This window comes from Melopsittacus undulatus, chromosome 3 (assembly GCF_012275295.1).
Source record: "Melopsittacus undulatus isolate bMelUnd1 chromosome 3, bMelUnd1.mat.Z, whole genome shotgun sequence".
Taxonomy (NCBI): Eukaryota; Metazoa; Chordata; class Aves; order Psittaciformes; family Psittaculidae; genus Melopsittacus; species Melopsittacus undulatus.
In genome coordinates, this window is record NC_047529.1 from 112217346 (window position 1) to 112235051 (window position 17706).

Sequence of the window (17706 nt, forward strand, 5' to 3'; positions counted from 1 at the left end):
GTTGGGGGGTCATGGCGCGCATCACGCTGGAGGACCTGGAGGGGCTGGGCGAGGAGGACGGAGATGGGGACGGGGCCGAGGAGGAGGAAGAGGAGGAGGAGGAGCAGCGGGAGCGGCTGTTCGCGCACTGGGAGGCTGTGGCCAGCACGCACCGAGTGACCCTGCCCCGAGGTGAGCGGGGGCCCTGCCGCGGCTGACAGCGGCCTGCCCGGAGGCCTGGGGCCGGCGTGCGCTGCGGGGCCGGCTCCGTGCGCTGCAGCCCGGGCGAGCCGCGGCCCCTCTGTGCTTTGCCTTGCAGACATGGCGGGGCCCATCGCGCAGATGACCCGGCACGGCCAGGCTCGAGAGCCCGTGCCCTACGTTACCCTGCCGCGGCGGGAGGAGGTGAGGCCCGCTCCTGCCCGCAGCCGGGGCCGGCCCGCGGGGAGCCCGGGGCCGCTGCTGCCGCCGGCCTGGGCAGCAGCAGGAGCTGGAAGTGCCCAAGGCCAGGTTGGACACAGGGCTTGGAGCAAGCTGCTCTAGTGGAAGGTGTCCCTGCTCATGGCAGGGGTTGGAGCTGGATGAGCTTCAAGGTCCCTTCCAACCCAGACCAGTCTGTGGCTCCGTGAACTTTCCAGCCTTTACTTTAGACTCGGATTAGTCTTGCTGCTCTCTCTGGTCGCCTGGCTTCCAACTGCCTCATTCTCTGCTGGGGTGGACACATCCAAGACAGTGAATTTGCAGTTTGGAATCTGCGCTCTGCCTTGTTCAAAACACCTCATTGCGTAGCTCCAAACCCTGCTGGGTGTCTTTGTGCTAGTTACCTGGCTACCTGGTTAGCTGGAGGGTGCTCCTGTGGGGAGCTGTTAGACCTGAGCATGTGCTGGTGCTTGCCACAGCTGCCAAGCCAAGCACTGTAGCTTCTGCTTGAAGACCTCCTGTTGTTGCTGGCTACGTGCACACCTCCTGTTATCCCTCACACAAAAGGGTGCTTCTGAGCTTTGTGCAATAGCTGTGAAGAAGCACTTGTTGGACTGGTTCATGTGTCTCTGCAGGCTTGGTTGGGCTAGCTACCAAGAAGGCATCTGTCAACTGTCCTGTACATGAGGAGAGCTTAACCAGTTTCTTCTGGGCTGAGGTCCAGCACTCCTGCCTGTAAAACACGTCTGAGCACGTGGCTTGTACAGCTCCAAACTGGGGCTCCACCACACTCCCTTTTCCCCTGTTCATCTGGGTCTCAGGGACTTAGTCTGAGCTCTTCTCTACCTTTACCCCACAGCTGTGGGCCTGAAGATCTTTCATTGAGGTGACATCCTCTCTGAGCCTGAGGAGGGTTCTTGGACTTTGACCGTGGGGCTGGGTGAGGAGATAGAAGCCACTTCCAGGCATTGGTGCTGAGTGGACTGTGGAGCTGGGGAGCTTAAGGACATGTTCCCCAGGCTCAGGCAGGTCACTTTTACTTGGTTGCTGCTCCCTCAGCTGTCAGTGCCACAAACCCTTGTCCTTCTGGAGGCAAGTGCCACCTGCAGCGCCTTGCTCTGTCTGTACTCAGCCAAATTCCCCAGCTCACACTGCAGGGACCCATTGCCACTGGGTCTGTGTGAAGCATCTTTCTCTTGGTTAAGTCTCATCTTGTGGAGTGGTGGTGTTCAATGTAAGGATCAGTCCGTGGAAGGATTGGGCTGATGGGTTTATTCGCAGGTGATGTGGCAGGTGAGGGTCACAAAGAGTCTAGAGGGACTGCTGGTTTCCTTGCTTTGGAAATGCTCTGCTTTGCTTGGTGGGACAACAGCAGGCATGCCCCACCTATGGGGCAAAGACTGGCTTGCCTGCAGTAGTTTGGCACCCCTGATGCACATGAGCAGCCCAGGTGCCTTCCTTATGCCTTTGGTTTGGCTTTCTGAGCAGACACTTGCTTCAGGTGGAAGCAGAGGGAGGCTGCACTCAGTGCTGAGGATGGTCACAACTTCCTGGCTTGGTCCCTCCTTGCACAGCTGTGGAGCACAGAGGTTTGGACAGGAGCCCTGTGGAAGAAGGTTGTCTCATGGCCGCTTTAATCTGGCTGAAGAACAAGCTGAGAGCAGGAAGATGGGTGCTGGCTACACCTTCCCAGCCCCTCTTTATATGGTTCTATGGTTATAACTGTGACATGAGCTGAACTATAACAGATCCAGGTGCAAATTTCCCCACTCCTCCTGCCCCGCTTCTGTGTTGGATTCATCACGAAGACTGGGTGTCTGTGCTGGACATAGAGATTCTGACCCATGCACAAAGCTGTCCCCTCTGCACCAGCTGGATTCATGCCTCTTTCTCCTGTTGCTTCTTGGTGTGGGAGGAGGATCTGAGATGAGTTTTGTTCCAGCCTTCACAGTTCTGGGTGCTAGAGCTCTTCTGCCAGACTTCCCTGCTACTGGGCAGGAAGCTTTATGCTTGTTCTCTGCCCTGTGCTGTACCTGAAGATAATGTCAACCTCACTGGAGGCCTTTGAGTGCCTGGGATCAGGAGGATTCTTGTGAGTAGGCAGGACAGCGACTGGAGAGGAGCGGAAGGTCCTGTGCCCCTTGCTGAAGATGTGCTTCATTCCTTGTGCATGCCAGGAGCCTCCAGGCCTCCCTGCATCCTGCCCCTGTCTGTGCTTTTCCTTTCACTGACTTTTGCCCGTGCTGTTCAGTGTCCTTGTGTGAGGTGTGTGTAGTGCCAGTTCCCCTCACTCCCTCCTGCCTCCCCTGCCAATCACTGCCTAGCAGGGGACTCATTTTGGCAGGGTCCTGTCTTCCCCCTTCCTGCCTGTCAGTGTTGGTTCTTGCTCCCACGTGCTGCAGTGTTGTCAGTGCACTTATCTCTGACTTGGCTTGTCTGTGGCCTGTTTCAGTGCGAGGAAGCAGCCTTCGAGGAGCGGCGGTACCCAGCTGGGAAGTGGGCCTGTGTCACCAAGGGGGAACCCTTGTATGAGCAGAGCATCTCCATGAGCTTCATGAAGCTCATGCGCTACATCTGCAAGGAGAACTCTGTAGGTGTGTGTAGGCAGTGGCTGGAGGGGGCTGGCAGGCTGCACAGAGGAGGGCTGCTGCCATTGACACAGCCATCTCACTGTGCCCACTGCCTTCCTGCCTCCTTCCAGGCTCCTATCTGGGCATGACAGTCCCAGTGCTCAACGAAATCCACCTGACCAAGGAAGGGACCGAGTTGGAGCGTGAGGTTGTAACTGCCTATTATATCCCGGGAGAGTTCCAGCAAAACCCCCCTGTTCCCACGGACCCTGAAATCCACATCACTGAGAGGGCACCGCTCCGGGTTATAACCAGGTGACCCCACAACAGAGGTGCTTTCTCAGCTCAGCAGGGGTGTATGAACTCCCTGCGGGGTTGCTGTGGTTCCTTGGGCAGAGGGATGGGGAGCCCTGACTGAGGGAAGGGGCAATGTGCTAGGTCTGTTGCTTATGGCACTCCCTTTGCTGCAGGGTTTTCTATGGGATGACCACTGAGGAGACGATTCTGCGAGAGATCAGCCTCTTCTGGGAGCTCCTGGGCTCCACAGACACTGTGCTCCAGGAAACCTACATCGTGGCTGCTTATGAAAATCCCAGTGTCCCCCAGCGCCGCAACGAGATCTGGTTCATCTGCCGAGCAGAGTGAGTCCCATCTGTGACTGCAAACCGTCCTGCGACTAGGACCTGGTGTAGATGGCAGTTCTGACCCAAAGGAGGCGAATGCACATCCTGACCCACCATTCACCCACGAAAGGACAGACTGCAGGCTGGGTTTGTACTCTGCCCTGCAAGGGCCCAGCCAGGGGAAATCCTGCCTGGTCTGCACTTCTTCTGCCCCACAGGGGCCAGCTGAGGCTGGAGCTGGCACCAGGGAGAGCCTCTGCAGCAGGCTCCTGGTGGGAGGTGTGTGGTGAGGGCTCACGTGAGGCAGTAACCGTGTGGGCTTGTGCAATGTGCTAGCCTGACCTGGGCTTCTCTCAGCTCTGAGCTGTGCTTGCAGAGCTGTGCTGGGCACACCAGTGGGGCTTGTGGCTGACAGTGTCACAAGCTGGTGGTGTCTAGAAGGCAAATGACTGTACGAGGTGTGGGCTCTGTCTGGGCTCTGGCCTGCTTCCTGTCAGAATGGCTCCCTGTCCTGGACAGAGCCACTGAAATGCTGCTCAGGGACCATGGGGTTTAAAGGGGGAAAAGACTTGCCACAAGCGAGATGTGGATCCTGAATGTTTCCTGCTGGGGTGGCTCTCTGTGTGCTGTTGGCTGCCTCCCTGGCTGTCCCTCACCATCCCACAGCCAGGACTGGGGCGCTGGCAGCCTTTGTCCATCACATGTGGGTGCTGTTTGCAGACCTGCTGCGAGCTGAGAGGGACGGGTCCTGACAGCAGCAGCAGCAGCACCGCCACGTGTTATGTGTTGTGTTGTGCATTGATCAGTGAGTTTCACATCCATGAACACTGCCGTGCTCTCCTGGGGGAAGCTGGCAGTGCCAACAGCAAATAAACCCAGCTCAAACCACTGCAGTTGCAGATCACTGATGGTGCAGGTGGGGGCTGCCCAGGTTGGCTTAGAAGGAGCTTTGCTCTCTCCCTTCTCAAGATGCTCCAGGCTGCAAAGCTGTGGCTAATTAGAAGCCAGCTAATTAGATGTGGCTCTGATGTTTGCCCTGGTTATGGTCTCATGTTCAGCCAGGCACAGCCACTGTGTTGATGCACAGGTTGCTTTCATGGCTGCTACAAACAACTGAGGCCACACTCCGCTGCAGGTAAGGTGGTTTCCTGTTGGATGGGGTCTGCGCTATCCTTGTTTTCTCCCTCTGCAAAAGAGTTGGCTCCTTTGTATCACACATGGGCACACAATCTTGGGGCTGAGAATTCCACTGTGTCTGCACATCGTGCTGGTTGGCTGCAAGAACTGGTGCACTTCAGGGGTGTGCTTAACTGGCTCAGTGTGCAGGGACTTCTGGCTGCTCCTGACCAGTTCCCAGTTTCCTTCTGCTCTAGGTGTGCTTTATGCTTTGCCTCCTGCTGCTGCTCAAAGTAAAGGTGGAAGTAAAACTTACTTTCTAGAGCTTGCTGAATAGGCTACCACTTCCTCTGAGGCTGCTTGGTCCCCGACCACAACCAGAACAGCTTTCGGTGACAGGAAGTGGTGGCTTCCCTATGAGAGGGCACTGGTCTGTGGCTACTCTGTGGTACCCTAAGCCTTGCTGGGAGTGGGAATGGACTCCTGACTGGCACAGCCACACTGCGCTTTGATCCTGTGCTGAGCAAAGGCTTCAGCATCCTTTGTGCTGGCTCCAGCAGCACTCCCGGGGATGCTGTGGGGTGTGTGAAGGTAGGTCTTCCACGCAGCACCAAAAGCAGACAGTGTTTTGGAGGCTCAGCAAACCGGCTGGAAAGCTGCTGGTTGGAGCTGCCACGGTTGGAGCCAGTAACCCCAGGGTGCCTTAGGCTCCACGGGAGGCACTTGGAGGGCATGGAGGCCTCCAGCCTGCAGCGAGGCCCGTCAGTCACACTGCTGCACCCGGGCTTCGGGTGGTGTGGAGGAGCAGCAGGGGCACGCAGTGCAGTGGGGACTGCAGCCATCCTTCTGCCGTCAGCAGGCCCAGAGCTCCTGCCTCCGGGTGCTCCGGTGCTTCCATAGGGGCTCTGAAGAGACCGGGGGGTCTCACCCACCGGTTTAAGGGGCAGCCCGGCTGCGAGGAGCCCCTCGGCGTCAGCTCCGTTGCCTCCTCGCTGCTCTGGACCCCGGTTTGGGGCTGGCTGTGGGCAGCAGCACCCGGTGCCCTACGAGCGGCTCCCACCGGGTCACCGCGGGGCTCCGGGCACGACCCCCGCATCCCTGCCCACCGAGGCAAGGCGGGCACTGACCGAGGGGCCCCGCCCGGCTTCCGGTGCCCGCCCCACCCCCGGAAGCCCCTCCCGGTGGCGGCAGGCGGGGCGGCGGCGGCATGGCCACGGGCTGGGGCGCGCACTGACCGGCGCTGCGGGGAGCGGTGCGGAGGATGGCGGCGGTGCGGGCGCTGCTGCTGCTGGGTGAGTGCGGCCGGGCCCGACGTGAGGATGAGGGTCCTGATGTCCGCCCCCCCTCACAACAACGGGCCCGCAATGAGGCTCCGCGACTGCCGCGGTACCCCCGGTGGTCCGGTCCCTTGCTGCCCCCCCTCCTCCTCGTTCCCATGCTCCCGGTGGTGCTGGGCCATCCCCGGAGGGTGCTCCGTGATCCCGGCTGTGCGGGGCAGGCGCGGTGCGGGCCCCGCCGCTGCGACCCCCGAGGGGGAGGGCGGCCCCGCCGCAATGGGAGCCTCCGGAGCGCCTCGCCCCGGGTCCTCGCTCCCTCCCCGGCGTGCACCGGCTCGCCCTGCCCGCCCGGTGCGCTCGGAGCAGCGGGATGCAAATGTGCCAGACAGCGGCTGTCTGGGAGACGGGGAACGGCGCTGGCGGAGCCCCGGGAGGCGGCTCCGGGAGCCCCTCGCTGGGCTCGGCCGCGGGCGGTAGGGGCCGGCTCAGGAGGGCCGGTTTGCGCTGCAGAGGGTGGGTTTTGTCCCTTGCTGAGCGCATCCGGAGGAGCCACCCCCCTCCTCCATGTATGGAGCCACCCGGCTGCCCTGCTTGGCCCCAGCTCCTTGCTGCTGGCACATTTGGGGTACCCAGTTGATGTGTATGGCCGTTGCTTTTCATGGTATTTAACTCCAGCCGTAAGCCCCAAACCCGCCTACCCTTGCAGTGCTCCGTGGTGTTTCTCCCTGCTGGCCTCCATTTTCCCTGCCTGAGCAGCCTGGGCTTTGGCTGTGAGCTGGTTTCTAGCCTGAAGACTCCCACATCAGCCCCATGCCACATCGCTGTGTTTCTCACCCTCTTGGTTGGAAACCCTGCAGACGGAGCCCTGCACATTGCCAGTACCTGCTTGTGGTCCCTTCTGTGTCCCCATGCACAACTGCACCGTTTGCTTTGCAGTTTCTGCTGTGAAATGAAGAGTAACCAGGGAGGACACTGGAGGAAAGCTGTCTAGGGAGACCTTATTGCAGGCTTTCAATACATAGAAAGGGGCCGTGAGAAAGATGGGGAGAGACGTTTCAGCACAGCCTGTTGTGATCGTACAGGGGGTGATGGTTTTAAACCAAGGGGAGATTCAGGCTAGACGTGAGGAAGAAAGTTTTACAGTGTGGGTGGTAAAACACTGGCACGGGTTGCCCAGAGAGGTGGTGGATGCATCATCTCTGGAGGCGTCCAGGGCCAGGCTGGATGCGGTTCTGAGCAATCTGATCTAGTTGAAGATGTCCCTGCTTATCGCAGGGGGTTGGATTAGATGGCCTTTGAAGTCTGTTCCCGAGCTGTTCTATGGTTCTACGGAAGGTATTTGTAACACTGCTGCTCTTAGTACGTCTGGAGCTGTGGTGAGCTGCTAGGCTGCAAGTAATGTTCAGTTTACAGCTGATTAGCACGGAAAGCAGCACTTAGATGAGCACCATAACTGCTGATTGCCTTGGCAGCCTTCTGGGAAGTGTTTGTGGAGGGGGAGTGCATGCTTTGATTTACCTCTCATTTGAAGCCCTGTGGATCTGCTACAGCATTCTCCAACCTGCCAGTGTGTGCTGCTACCAGCAGGGAGGGATGTGCCAGCCTGCCTGTGAGGGCCATCCTCTGCCAGTCCTGCCTGTGTGCTCCCTTCTGCACCTCCTGCAGTGTCTGTGCTGCCCCAAACACTTTCTCCCCCACTCATTTCTCTTGCTCAGCAGGACCATGTCCTATAGCACCGGGAGGAATGTGCAGCCATTCAGCTCATGGGCACCATGAAAAACCTCTGCGTGGCCCAAATGTGCAGTTTGGTGTCAAGGTTTTATGGACTAGCAGTAGGTTTGTGGGTTGCAGCACAGCATCTCCCTTTGCCTATGGATGCTGCTTGGAGCAAGGGCTGGTGAAGTGTGGGGTGTCCGTGACTCACGTGAGTCCTCTCTGTGATCTTCCTTTGCCACGTATGTGCTCCAGGAGTGCACAGGGCTGCTGGTCCCTGTTCCTCCATTTCCGTTCCTCGGTGAAGCTGTGATCTCTGCAATGACACTGCAGTGTGCCAGATGTGTGCTGGCTTCTGCTGGAGCATGTGGTTGAAACGCGAGCAGGAGAAGTATTTGCTGAGTCAACTTTTCTTTAAAGCTTAAAGAAATAAAGAGCCCCAAAAGGTCTGTTCTGTCCTGGAAGTTCCTCCGTGTCCTGTGTGGAGCTCTGTGGTTCTGCATGGCTGTGCTTTGGTTGGCCTCTCTAGCAAGCCTGTTTCTCTGGAAACTGGAATGATCAGACAGGAGCTGATGATTTCTCTCAGGATTAAAGGGTCCGAAGTAAGTTTCCAGTGGTACAATACGGGTGACTTCCGTTCTCTGAGCTGAAGCTGCCATCTGTTTTCAGCGGCTCCAAGTCCTCTGCAGCCAGACCAAGTACTGTGATAGCTGATCTGAGTAAGCAGCCCCTCAGCAGCAGCTGAGCTGTGCTGCTCAGCACGTTTCTGGGCTGTTTGGGGGCAAAGTGGTGACAAGCCAATACCATTCTTCTCATACAAAGCATGTGATCCCCCTTGGACTTGGCTGTGCTCAGGCAGTGCTCCATGCAGGCTGTAACCCCAACATGGCATGAGCTTCAAAGGCATGGTGACTCCATCAGGGCATTAGGCAATTATTTGTCTGCACATTGGGTCCTGGACCACTGAGAGCTGGCACCGACCAGAGGGTTGTCACGTTCTGCATCCTTTGAAGATGTCCTCTGATCTTGTAATTGATCTACAGTGAGTCCATTTCTAAAGACAGATGGGCAGATGTTTAAACTGCAGCAAGCACTGTATTTAGCAGCATGCCGGGTGATGAATGCTCTTGCTGATGGGAGTGCATTTCCTCCCCATCTGCTCAAGTTTTCTTGCTCAGGGAAAGCTGGGTGGATGGCACCATATGTTGCGTGTTGGTCAGATGAATGAGTCTCACTCTGTCTGACCAAAGGCTGGTCCATGTTGCACCCAAGCAGATAGGCATACATGTCCTAGGGTGCAGGTTGTGCTCTCTCCAAAGGACATGGAACCCAGGGGGAACAAAGGGAAGAAGGCAGGAAAAGAGCAGGCAAGAGTGCAAGGGCCAGTTGGGCCATAAGCAGTAAGGCACTTTAAAAGCTGTGCAGGCCTGGTTACAGGTATTTACTGGGGGAACTTTACACCAATATTTTTCTTCCCTTCATTGCTGTTCATCTGCTATTTGAGCTGCAAAGATCAAAGCTGTCTTCCAGCAAGCACACATGGACTTAAGTAAATAGCTGGACCTACACCTCTCTCCCAGTGAATAAACACTCTTTCCTCTCTGAACGTTTCCAAGCGTACCTCTCAGGCCTGGAATGCAGAATATTTCACATTAGCAGTGGGTGTTTCCACAGCTTTCGATATTTGGGAACTTGGAACAGATGCTTATTTAGCAGCGGACAGAGCCGGGTACAAACGTGCTCTTTGTGAAGGCAGTTGGTGCTGCAGGGTTTGCAGGGAAGCTCCCCTGAGATTGGAGGACATGCAATTGTTTGTCCAGATCCCAAGGAAACTGGTCTCCTTCTCCTAGTGTGAGTCTCATGGACTGGGACAGGCTCTTTGGAGGCCTGGAGGGCAGTGACACTGACAAGAAGTTGGGCAGATGCACAGGAGCAGTCTCCTTTATAAGGATTTAAGTTTCCTGGGCTGTTGGCATTGGGGTTGGTGTACAAAAGCTGTGAACTAGCAGAGTGTGTTTTGCTGTGTAAGCAAAAGAGGCAGCTGTACCCATTCATCTGCACCTTTGGCATGGCAGTACCTCCTGGAGAAGGCAGGAGGAGGGCAAGTGTAGTGTCATTTACCTCTATAAGAAATCAGCTATGTCTTGGGGAAGAGGAGAGAGATGAAGAGATGATGATTTGACAATTGGAAATGTGTTGGTTTGTGGGCATCCATGTGCATTTCAACATGGCAGAGGTGCGATGCTGGGTGGCCTGTTTCCATGTCCCGCTCCTTGCCTGGATGATGTTGGGAGGTGGCATCTCAGAGCTGCTAGTCTGTTAGACAAGCAGATGTTATGTTGCACAGTGGGTTTAAAGGGCTGTGCTGTGAACACAGCATATGTTCTGTGCAGGTTGCATGGAAGAAGTAATCCCACTGCTAGGCATGGAAGGATTTGTTTTCTGAGAGACCTGACAGGGAGCAGGTAGGCATGGTGCAGGTTTTGGGGCTTTTCATGTGGCTGCCTGCTGGAGCAGGGGCTGTTGTTTGGGCTTCCTTGTGGTTGGGAGGCTTTGCATATGGTTCACATCATGTTCCTCATGTCCTTCTGAGTTTTCAGTAGTCCAGGTACATTGTGCATCTCTTGCCTTTTAGGGAGGTTGTTCAGAGGGACTGTGGGTAAGGTGGGGGACCCTGGGGTCCTGTAGAAGCTGTTTGCTCATGTCCTAGTGCCAAAGCTATCTAATCACAGCATAAGAAAATGATCAAGTGGTGCTTTGGTTGTGGAGGACGTGGCCTGGGCAGGGTCATGCACTTCCACCCTCTCCATCCTACCCAACCCTGTCAGGATCTGCTGTGTGTCTGTGTTCGTGAGCTGTCAGCTCTCCATTTGTCTGCCCTGTCTGTGGCTGGGGGGTCGGATTCAGGGGCTGCTTTCCTGCACTGCTGTTGGTGCTGTGTGAAGGAGCAGTGTCCCATCACCTCTCAAGGCAGATCCACCTCTCGTCGCTGTTTGGTTTAGACTGGACTGCTGGTGTCCCTAAACAGAAACAGCCCAGACTGGAGTATCTTCCTTTCACTCTTCCTGTGCCTTCTGAACATGTCACTATGGAAGAGAGTCTTGCAAGGCATATGTTAATATGGATGTGGTTCAGGAACTAAACCAGAGTGCAGCAGAAGCTTCGCAGGAGGCTCATGTCTGTGGTCTCAAGGAGTGGAGCACTGGGAGAAGAGTTGTCTGGGGTTTCTTCTGGATGTTCTCCATGGGAGACAGGCACAGGTTAGTTGTAGTGAATGAAGCTTGAGGTTCAGGAGCAGGGTGCCCAGAGAAGCTGTGGCTGCCCCATCCCTGGCAGTGTTCAAGTCCAGATTGGACACAGGGGCTTGGAGCAAGCTTCTCTAGTGGAAGGTGTCCCTGCCCGTGGCAGGGGTTAGAGCTGGATGGGCTTTAAGGTCCCTTCCAACCCAAACCTTTCTGGGATTCCATGGACCCTTGAGGTTGGAAGCTCATTCAGTGCCATAAGCAGCTGCAGCTCTGGATCAAGGAGGTGTGTCTGTGAGTCTGGTGCTGCTTGAATTCAACTTGAATTAACTGAACTTGAGTGAAGTCCTGTCCAGAGGTTTGTCCAATGTTTCCTCTTGCTTCTGCCTGCTTTGGCAGGCTGCAGCACGGTGAGGATGAACCCATGCCATCCATCAAGGCAGGGACTCCATTTCAGGTCATTCCTTTGTTCTGGGGAAGTAACTGCCAGCAAGCACTGTTTTCCTGTGCGTATGGGTGTCTCCCTTTAATCTGTGCAGCCCCTGCCGAGTAGCTGTGGAAGATCTTCAAGCCAAACACAAGTCGCCTTTGTTTCAAAGCATCAATTTGTGTTGGCAGCCAGGTTTGCAGCGCATGTGCTTTTCATTGACTGCTGCTCCAGCTCCATTCCCTGCTCTTGCCAGCTTTTTTTCCCTTTTTTTTCCTTTTTTCTTTAATTTAATACAAAAATGTTTTCCCTGAGCTTAAAAGCCTGCACCCTACAGTACTGCTAGTCTTAATTTAAGCCTTGCCTTTTTCGGGGCAGCAATCTCTGTCTGTGCACAGGGCAGACTGCAGGAGAGGTAACTCATACGTGCTGTCTGATCAGTACAGAGGCGAGGGGACCTCAGAGTGGTTTGCAAGCTTCTGAAGGGCTGCTCTGTGTGCCTGGCATGAGGACTCCCCGTGTGTTGGCCTGAGCCTGCTTGTTTAAGATAAGCACTTTGGGAAAGGCTGATGGGTAGGTGCTTTAGTTGATACTCTTTGCAGGCTGTTACTGCGGGAGACTGCTGCTTTGATTTGGTCAGCTTCCAAAAGTCTATCCTCTGTTCTGGTTTTGAGCCTTGGAAGTTTTTGTGCAGGGATTTATCTTGAAAATGCGATTTAATCTTTAAATAGTAGTTGGCATCCAGGTGAGGCCCAGGTCACTGCTTATAACACTCCTGTTGAGAGCAGGAAGATGAATGCTGAGGTGCCCGTGTGCCCCAGGGAGCAGAAGTGAAAACCAGCCAGATCCAGCTACCGGAGAATCCAGACTGGGGCTTGCTAGGGTGGAACACGGCAGGGATGAGTGCTCATGAGCTTACCTTGTACAGTGGGTGCACACAGATTGTGTGTCTGGGGAGGAGCCATAGCTGATTTTGACTGGTGATTCCTTGTGTGAGCTGGAGCTTGTCAGGGGCATACTGATGGGCTGTTCTCTCCCTGTCAAGTGGAGCTCTGGTTTGAATGGAGCAGACAGGAGGTTTGGCTGTTGTGGGACTGGGGTGTGTGCACAAGGCTGCTGAATGTGTGTGAGTTGAATCCATCACTGTCAGATGGTCTGGACCTCTGTGAGGCTGGGATGTCTGGGATCGGTGTTGGTGTTGTGCAGGATGATGAATGAGGAAAACTGATGTGAACGGAGTCCTGCTTGGAAAGTGGGGTGACACATTTGATGCTGCAGGCTGGGAGAAAGTGATGACACACGTGGGGCTGCTTTGGGAGCTGGTGCAGGAAGGGGATGGGGTCAGTGAGCATTACAAACCTACTTGTATTTCAGTCCCTGGCTGACAGCTGTTCAGTTCCTAGGTGACTTCTGGCCTGGAGGACAGGAGTGTCCATGGGTGCTCTGCACCCAGACCCCAGTGCTATCAACAGGTATCTGTGCTCAGGGTAGCTCTGAGGTGACATGCTTTACAACTTCTCCTCTCCTGCAGTGCTGTTAGGAGATGAGGTTTGTCTTCACATCAGGGTTTTATGCCTGTGTGCAGCTCAGGCCACCCTGAGAAGCAGCCGACAGCACCCTGCTGCTGTTGGTACAGGCACACCAGTGAGGTGGCTCCATCCTCTGTCCCCAGAGCTATGGCATGGGGAGGCCAGGCCTAATTTTGGCTGCAGAGGGGAGGCTTTATGTGCCTCTGGGCAGCTGTGTGCGGGGTTGTCCTTGCTGTTGAATATGATGCTGGCTCAAGATAGCCATGGTATTGCTTAAGACTAACTATAAATGCTCTTCTCATTACGGTTGCTTGTTGGCCTTTTTAGGAGCACAAAGGAAGCCTTTGATTCCCAAATGTACAGTGAGTCTCCCAATGGTTAAAGGCAGGACAAGCTGTGGCTTGTGAGTTCTTTTATTACCCTTTGCACAGCCGCTTTGGTGTGTGTCCTGGCTCTGCTGGGGAGGCCCATCACTTGCATGGCATGGAGATGCTCCATGGTACTGGCTCTGTTGAAACTCCTGGCAGTGCCTCTGTCAGTGGGAAGCTCTCCTGGGAGGAAGGGTTATGGTTTTTGTCTGTTCCAACTAAGACAAGATCAGAGAAGATCAAACCAGACAGTCTAGCAGGGTGCCACACAGGGCAGTGCATCCAGCTCTACCTAACCATCCGTGGGAGCGTGGATGGCTTTATGCTGCTGAGGATGAGTGGTTCAGTTGCGTCTGTAGCTGCCTTGGAGAGGGGCCAGGACTGCAAGTCTCCTCCAGCAGCTGCAGAACTGTGCAAATGGCCTCAGATAGCAGGGCTGCTGACCCTCCAGGACCTGATGGTTGGGTGTCTGCTGCCATTGTTTGTGTGCTGCTTGGGCACTTGGGTTTGTAGGGTGTCCCGGTGCTCTTCCCACTGTTGGATTAATGACTGCCATAAGAATTCTTTGTTCTCCCAGATACACTGGGAGCTGGCTGTCCTGCTGCTATGGAGAGAAGCACTTGTTTGTCAAGGCTTGGTTAGTGCGGATTTCTGTCTCTCCAGGGCTCTCATACCTAAGCTTTTCGTTAGTTCTCCCTGGGATTTGCACTAGATCTATCTGTGGGAAGCGTTCTGCCTGGTTATTGATTTGTAAAAGCATTCCAGAAAGTGCCCTGCTTGCGTGTTCTTCCCACTCAGTGACTCTTCTCCATTTTTAGCCGAGAGGTAATGCAGCTGCCTCATAAAGAAGCTACCTTTTAATTAATATTGCATGAGCAGAGGAAGTATTAGCTTCTCTGTCTGCTCTCCTATTTTTGTGGCTTTTAATATAGATTCATAAATGGCTCAAATGAAAATAAACAAGGAACTGTTCCTTGCTGTGCCCTTTCAGAGGTGATGCAGGTCCAGCCCCCCCAGCAATTGTCTCCCTCAGGAGGCAGGTCCTGGCCTGTAGCTGAGCTGGGGATTGGGCAATGGGACTGGTCTTCAGTTTTCCAGTAATGAAATGGAGGTGGATGAAATCTGCAGACCTGTAAGTCACAGTGTCAGACAGATACGGGAAGCGGTGGATGAGGCTCTGTAGCCGGGAAGAAGGCAATGCCACATAGACTGAAGGTGGATGTGCAGTGCACAGCAGGCGGTATGAAACAGTGCCCCAGAAATGCTCATGAGGGGTGACACAGAAATGATACAGACCCAGAGAGAAGCCCATGGCAACCAGTGGCTCCTTAGCAAGCTTCAGATGCAGGCAGAGGCCGAGACCCAGCAGTGTAGAGCCCATATGAATGGGAGAGGCACCAGTGCAGTGAGTGTTTTGGGTGACTCCTCAATGCCTTTTGGCAGCTCCACTTGTCTCTGGCACTGCTGGATGTGTGGTGCAGTTTCTAACTTGCAGCACTGAGGTGGCTGCTGGGAGCAGCTGTTGTGTGTTGTTGGGGAGCTGCTTCCCTTCCTAGGGGAGGAGAGCAAACAGGTTGAACCTGCAGGAAACCGAGTTGCAAAGCAGGATGCTCCAGAGACTCCCTCACCTCGAGCTGGATCCATGGGGAGCGCTGCTGCAGGATCGATGCAGCCCCAGTGTGTATGGCATAAGGCATCCCCAGCCTCTGTGCCAGCCGCTTTGCTCATGGGAAGGCAGAGGGTCTGGGTGCACAGGGAGGCAGCTGCAGGCAGGGGTGCAGAGCTGAATCCCTGCTGCAGTGCCGTGGCATGGGTGTCATTTTCAAGGCTGGCACCGGGTGATCACTTACAGCTCACTTATGGCACAGTGGGATGGATATAAGCTGTCTGGGGAGCTTGGCCAGCTGGATCTTCCTTGCTTCATGGCAAATCCATCTGAGTCTCGACGGGCAGATAACTGATGGAGTCTCAGCTGTAAATACACCTCCATGACCTGCAGACAGGTTTAAAGTGTTTATCCCAGAGCAGGGCTTGGGAGGTAAATAAGCTCCCCCTGCCTGCTTCCCTGCAGGCAAGGCTCAGGGGTGCAGCTGCTCCTTTGTCCCGAGCTCACCGAGTCTTCGGGGCTGGAAGGTTGCTTACAGGTAGGCTTGAAGTCCTTGTAGGCTGTGTAAAGAGATAGCTGGAGAAGGGGCAACACCGAGGTTACTTGTGCTGGTGTAATGTGAGTGCTTGTTGGACCCCCTGTTGTCCCCTCCAGCTGCTGTCCCTGCTCTGTTGCTCTCAGGGTGTTTGTGGGGCTTGCTGGTGAGCTGTTTGGTGAGGTTGTAACCCAGACCCCTGAGAAACCAAGGTCTGCAAGATGTCCTGACCAAGCATATCCGAAGGCCAGTGCAGGTTTGGGTGGTACTGGAGAGGTTGTCCTCCTTCAGGTGGGTTTGGTGATACTCAGCCAAGGCAGAGGAGCAGCTCACTCGGGCAGCTTCAGTGCCAGATCTGTTGGAGAGGGACATCTGACAAGGACATGTTGTGATAGGGCAAGAGAAGATTAAACTGAAAAAGACATTAGGATGAAGTTCTTCCCTGTGAGGGTGCTGAGGCCCTGGCACAGGGTGCCCAGAGAAGCTGTGGCTGCCCCATCCCTGGCAGTGTTCAAGGCCAGATGGGACACAGGGGCTTGGAGCAACCTGCTCTAGTGGAAGGTGTCCCTGCCTGTGGCAGGGGTTGGTGCTGGATGAGCTTTAAGGTCCCTTCAACACAAACCAGTCTGGGATGCTGTGAAGTCTGCTTCATTCTCAGTCAGTGCTGGCAGAGCAAGAGGCCTGCAGGCAGCAGTGTGCTCAGGTGCTGACCCGGCTGCCTCGCTGCGTGGAGAGGAGCCACATTCTGTGTGTGTTGGAGTGCCTGGATCTGCTTGGAGGCCCCGTGCATGCTTCTTGTCTTCCCACCGCTTCCCTTGTCCTGGCCTCCTCCCCCCCGCCCCCACCTCCCTCTTTTGTCTCTGCAGCCTGAGTTTCCATTCTCTGGGCTGGCTGAGGCTCCTGTTTGCTGAAGGGAAGAACCACAGAGCTTCATGGAGCTTGCTCTGGCTTTCCCCATCATCTCCTGGAACTGCATTTCAGCTGGAACAGGGAAAACGTGAAGCCCTGGCCAGAGGCTCCCTCCACACACATAGCACTGGCTGTTGTGGAGGAATCCCTCCTGCTTGAGCTTGGGGTGGCAGGAGCTGTGTCACCCTCCAGCCCTCAGCTCCAGTGAAGGGGTGTGAGGATGCACTGGAGCACTCCTCTGGTACCTAGAGGTGCTGACCCCAGCGACTATGGGATGAGTTCTCAACCACATGGACCCTGTGTGTGAAGCAGCACAGCCTCATTGCCTGCAGGGTCTCGCCTCCATCCCCGCAGCAAGGAGCACTGAGCCTGTCTGGCTGTTCAACACCATCTGGGCTCTCGGCCCCAGCATGGTTGTGCTTAATAAAAGACCTTTGGATTCTTACATGCCCCTTGCTTGAATTGTGGGGGAAACATTGTCATAGAATCCCAGCCTGGTCTGGGTTGGAAGAGACCTTAAAGATCATCCAGTTCCAACCCCCTGCCGTGGGCATGGACACCAAAGGCCACTGCACAGGGAGCACATGGCTCATCCCATCTTCACCCGGTGCCTGTTTGCCGTGCTTCCTTTGTGGGAGAGAAGTGTGCTACCTTTGCTGTGCTGGCCAGGGCGCTCGGCCTCCCATCAGCTGTGTCTGCAGCCTGCCAGCAGCACATGTCAGCTATAAATCAGTGCTCCTGGGGAAGCCAGGGATGGCTCAAGGGCTCTGAGCAAGCCTGGGAGAGTCGGCTGGGCTGGCAGGAGCCGTGAGTGCAGCGAGCCTGGTGCTGAGTCACTGCCGAAGCATTTGTGTTTCTCACTGGGGCTTGGCAAGGGGCTGGCGATGTCTGCTCAGCTGGCAGTGTCTGCTGGGGAGCCTTTGGTTGACGCACCATTGGAGATGGTTTAATTGAGCAGCAGGATTCCCAGCTCCTGCACCGGGTCTGTGGCCTTCCTGTCTCGCTTGTTCCCTGTTTATCTGCCACAAAGGTGCTGTCCTGGCCTTCCTGGGGTCCTGTGCCCATCACTGCCTGTGCTGCTCTGCAGGCAGGCATGGCCCTACCTGCCTGACCAAAGCAGGTTTTCCTCTCCTGCCAACATGTGCCTGTGCCCAGGGTGTTTGGGCAGGACAAGCTCTGGTCTGGCTCGTAACTTCCCTATTCCCCTCTGGCACTGCACTTATGGCTTTGGCTGGTTCTTTGGGCTGAGGGCTCAGGAGGCATCAGGAGACACAGTAAAGGCACAGCTAGCAGTTCAGCTCAAACACATGCTCTGTACCTAAAGACCACTAACAAATCACTCAGCCTCAGAGACAAACTGCACAGCATTGTGGCTGTCCCACCAGCCCAGCT

At 55.5% G+C, this 17706-nt stretch overlaps 2 protein-coding genes across 2 annotated transcripts in view; both read left to right on the forward strand.

Annotated features, from left to right (window-relative positions):
• The first annotated feature begins 11 nt into the window (after positions 1-11).
• LOC101881781 (heme-binding protein 1-like) lies at positions 12-4480 on the forward strand. Its single transcript, XM_034061239.1, has 5 exons — positions 12-171; positions 299-384; positions 2852-2993; positions 3101-3284; positions 3440-4480. Exons 1-5 carry the CDS (start codon positions 12-14, stop codon positions 3612-3614), a joined length of 747 nt encoding a protein of 248 aa, XP_033917130.1. The 3' UTR covers positions 3615-4480.
• Positions 4481-5898: 1418 nt separating this feature from the next.
• The window catches only part of PTK7 (protein tyrosine kinase 7 (inactive)), a 35026-nt gene continuing 23218 nt past the window's right edge, over positions 5899-17706 (forward strand). The window contains exon 1 of the mRNA XM_034060590.1: positions 5899-6000. Coding sequence (XP_033916481.1) covers positions 5970-6000 — 31 coding nt within the window. The 5' untranslated portion in view covers positions 5899-5969. The remainder of the gene's footprint in view (positions 6001-17706) is intronic.

Coding starts and splice junctions, on each gene's coding strand:
- LOC101881781 (XM_034061239.1), top strand. CDS start 12: ATGGCGCGCATCACGCTGGAGGACCTGGAGGGGCTGGGCGAGGAGGAC. Junction 172..298: donor CCGAGTGACCCTGCCCCGAG/GTGAGCGGGGGC, acceptor TTTGCCTTGCAG/ACATGGCGGGGCCCATCGCG. Junction 385..2,851: donor CCCTGCCGCGGCGGGAGGAG/GTGAGGCCCGCT, acceptor GGCCTGTTTCAG/TGCGAGGAAGCAGCCTTCGA.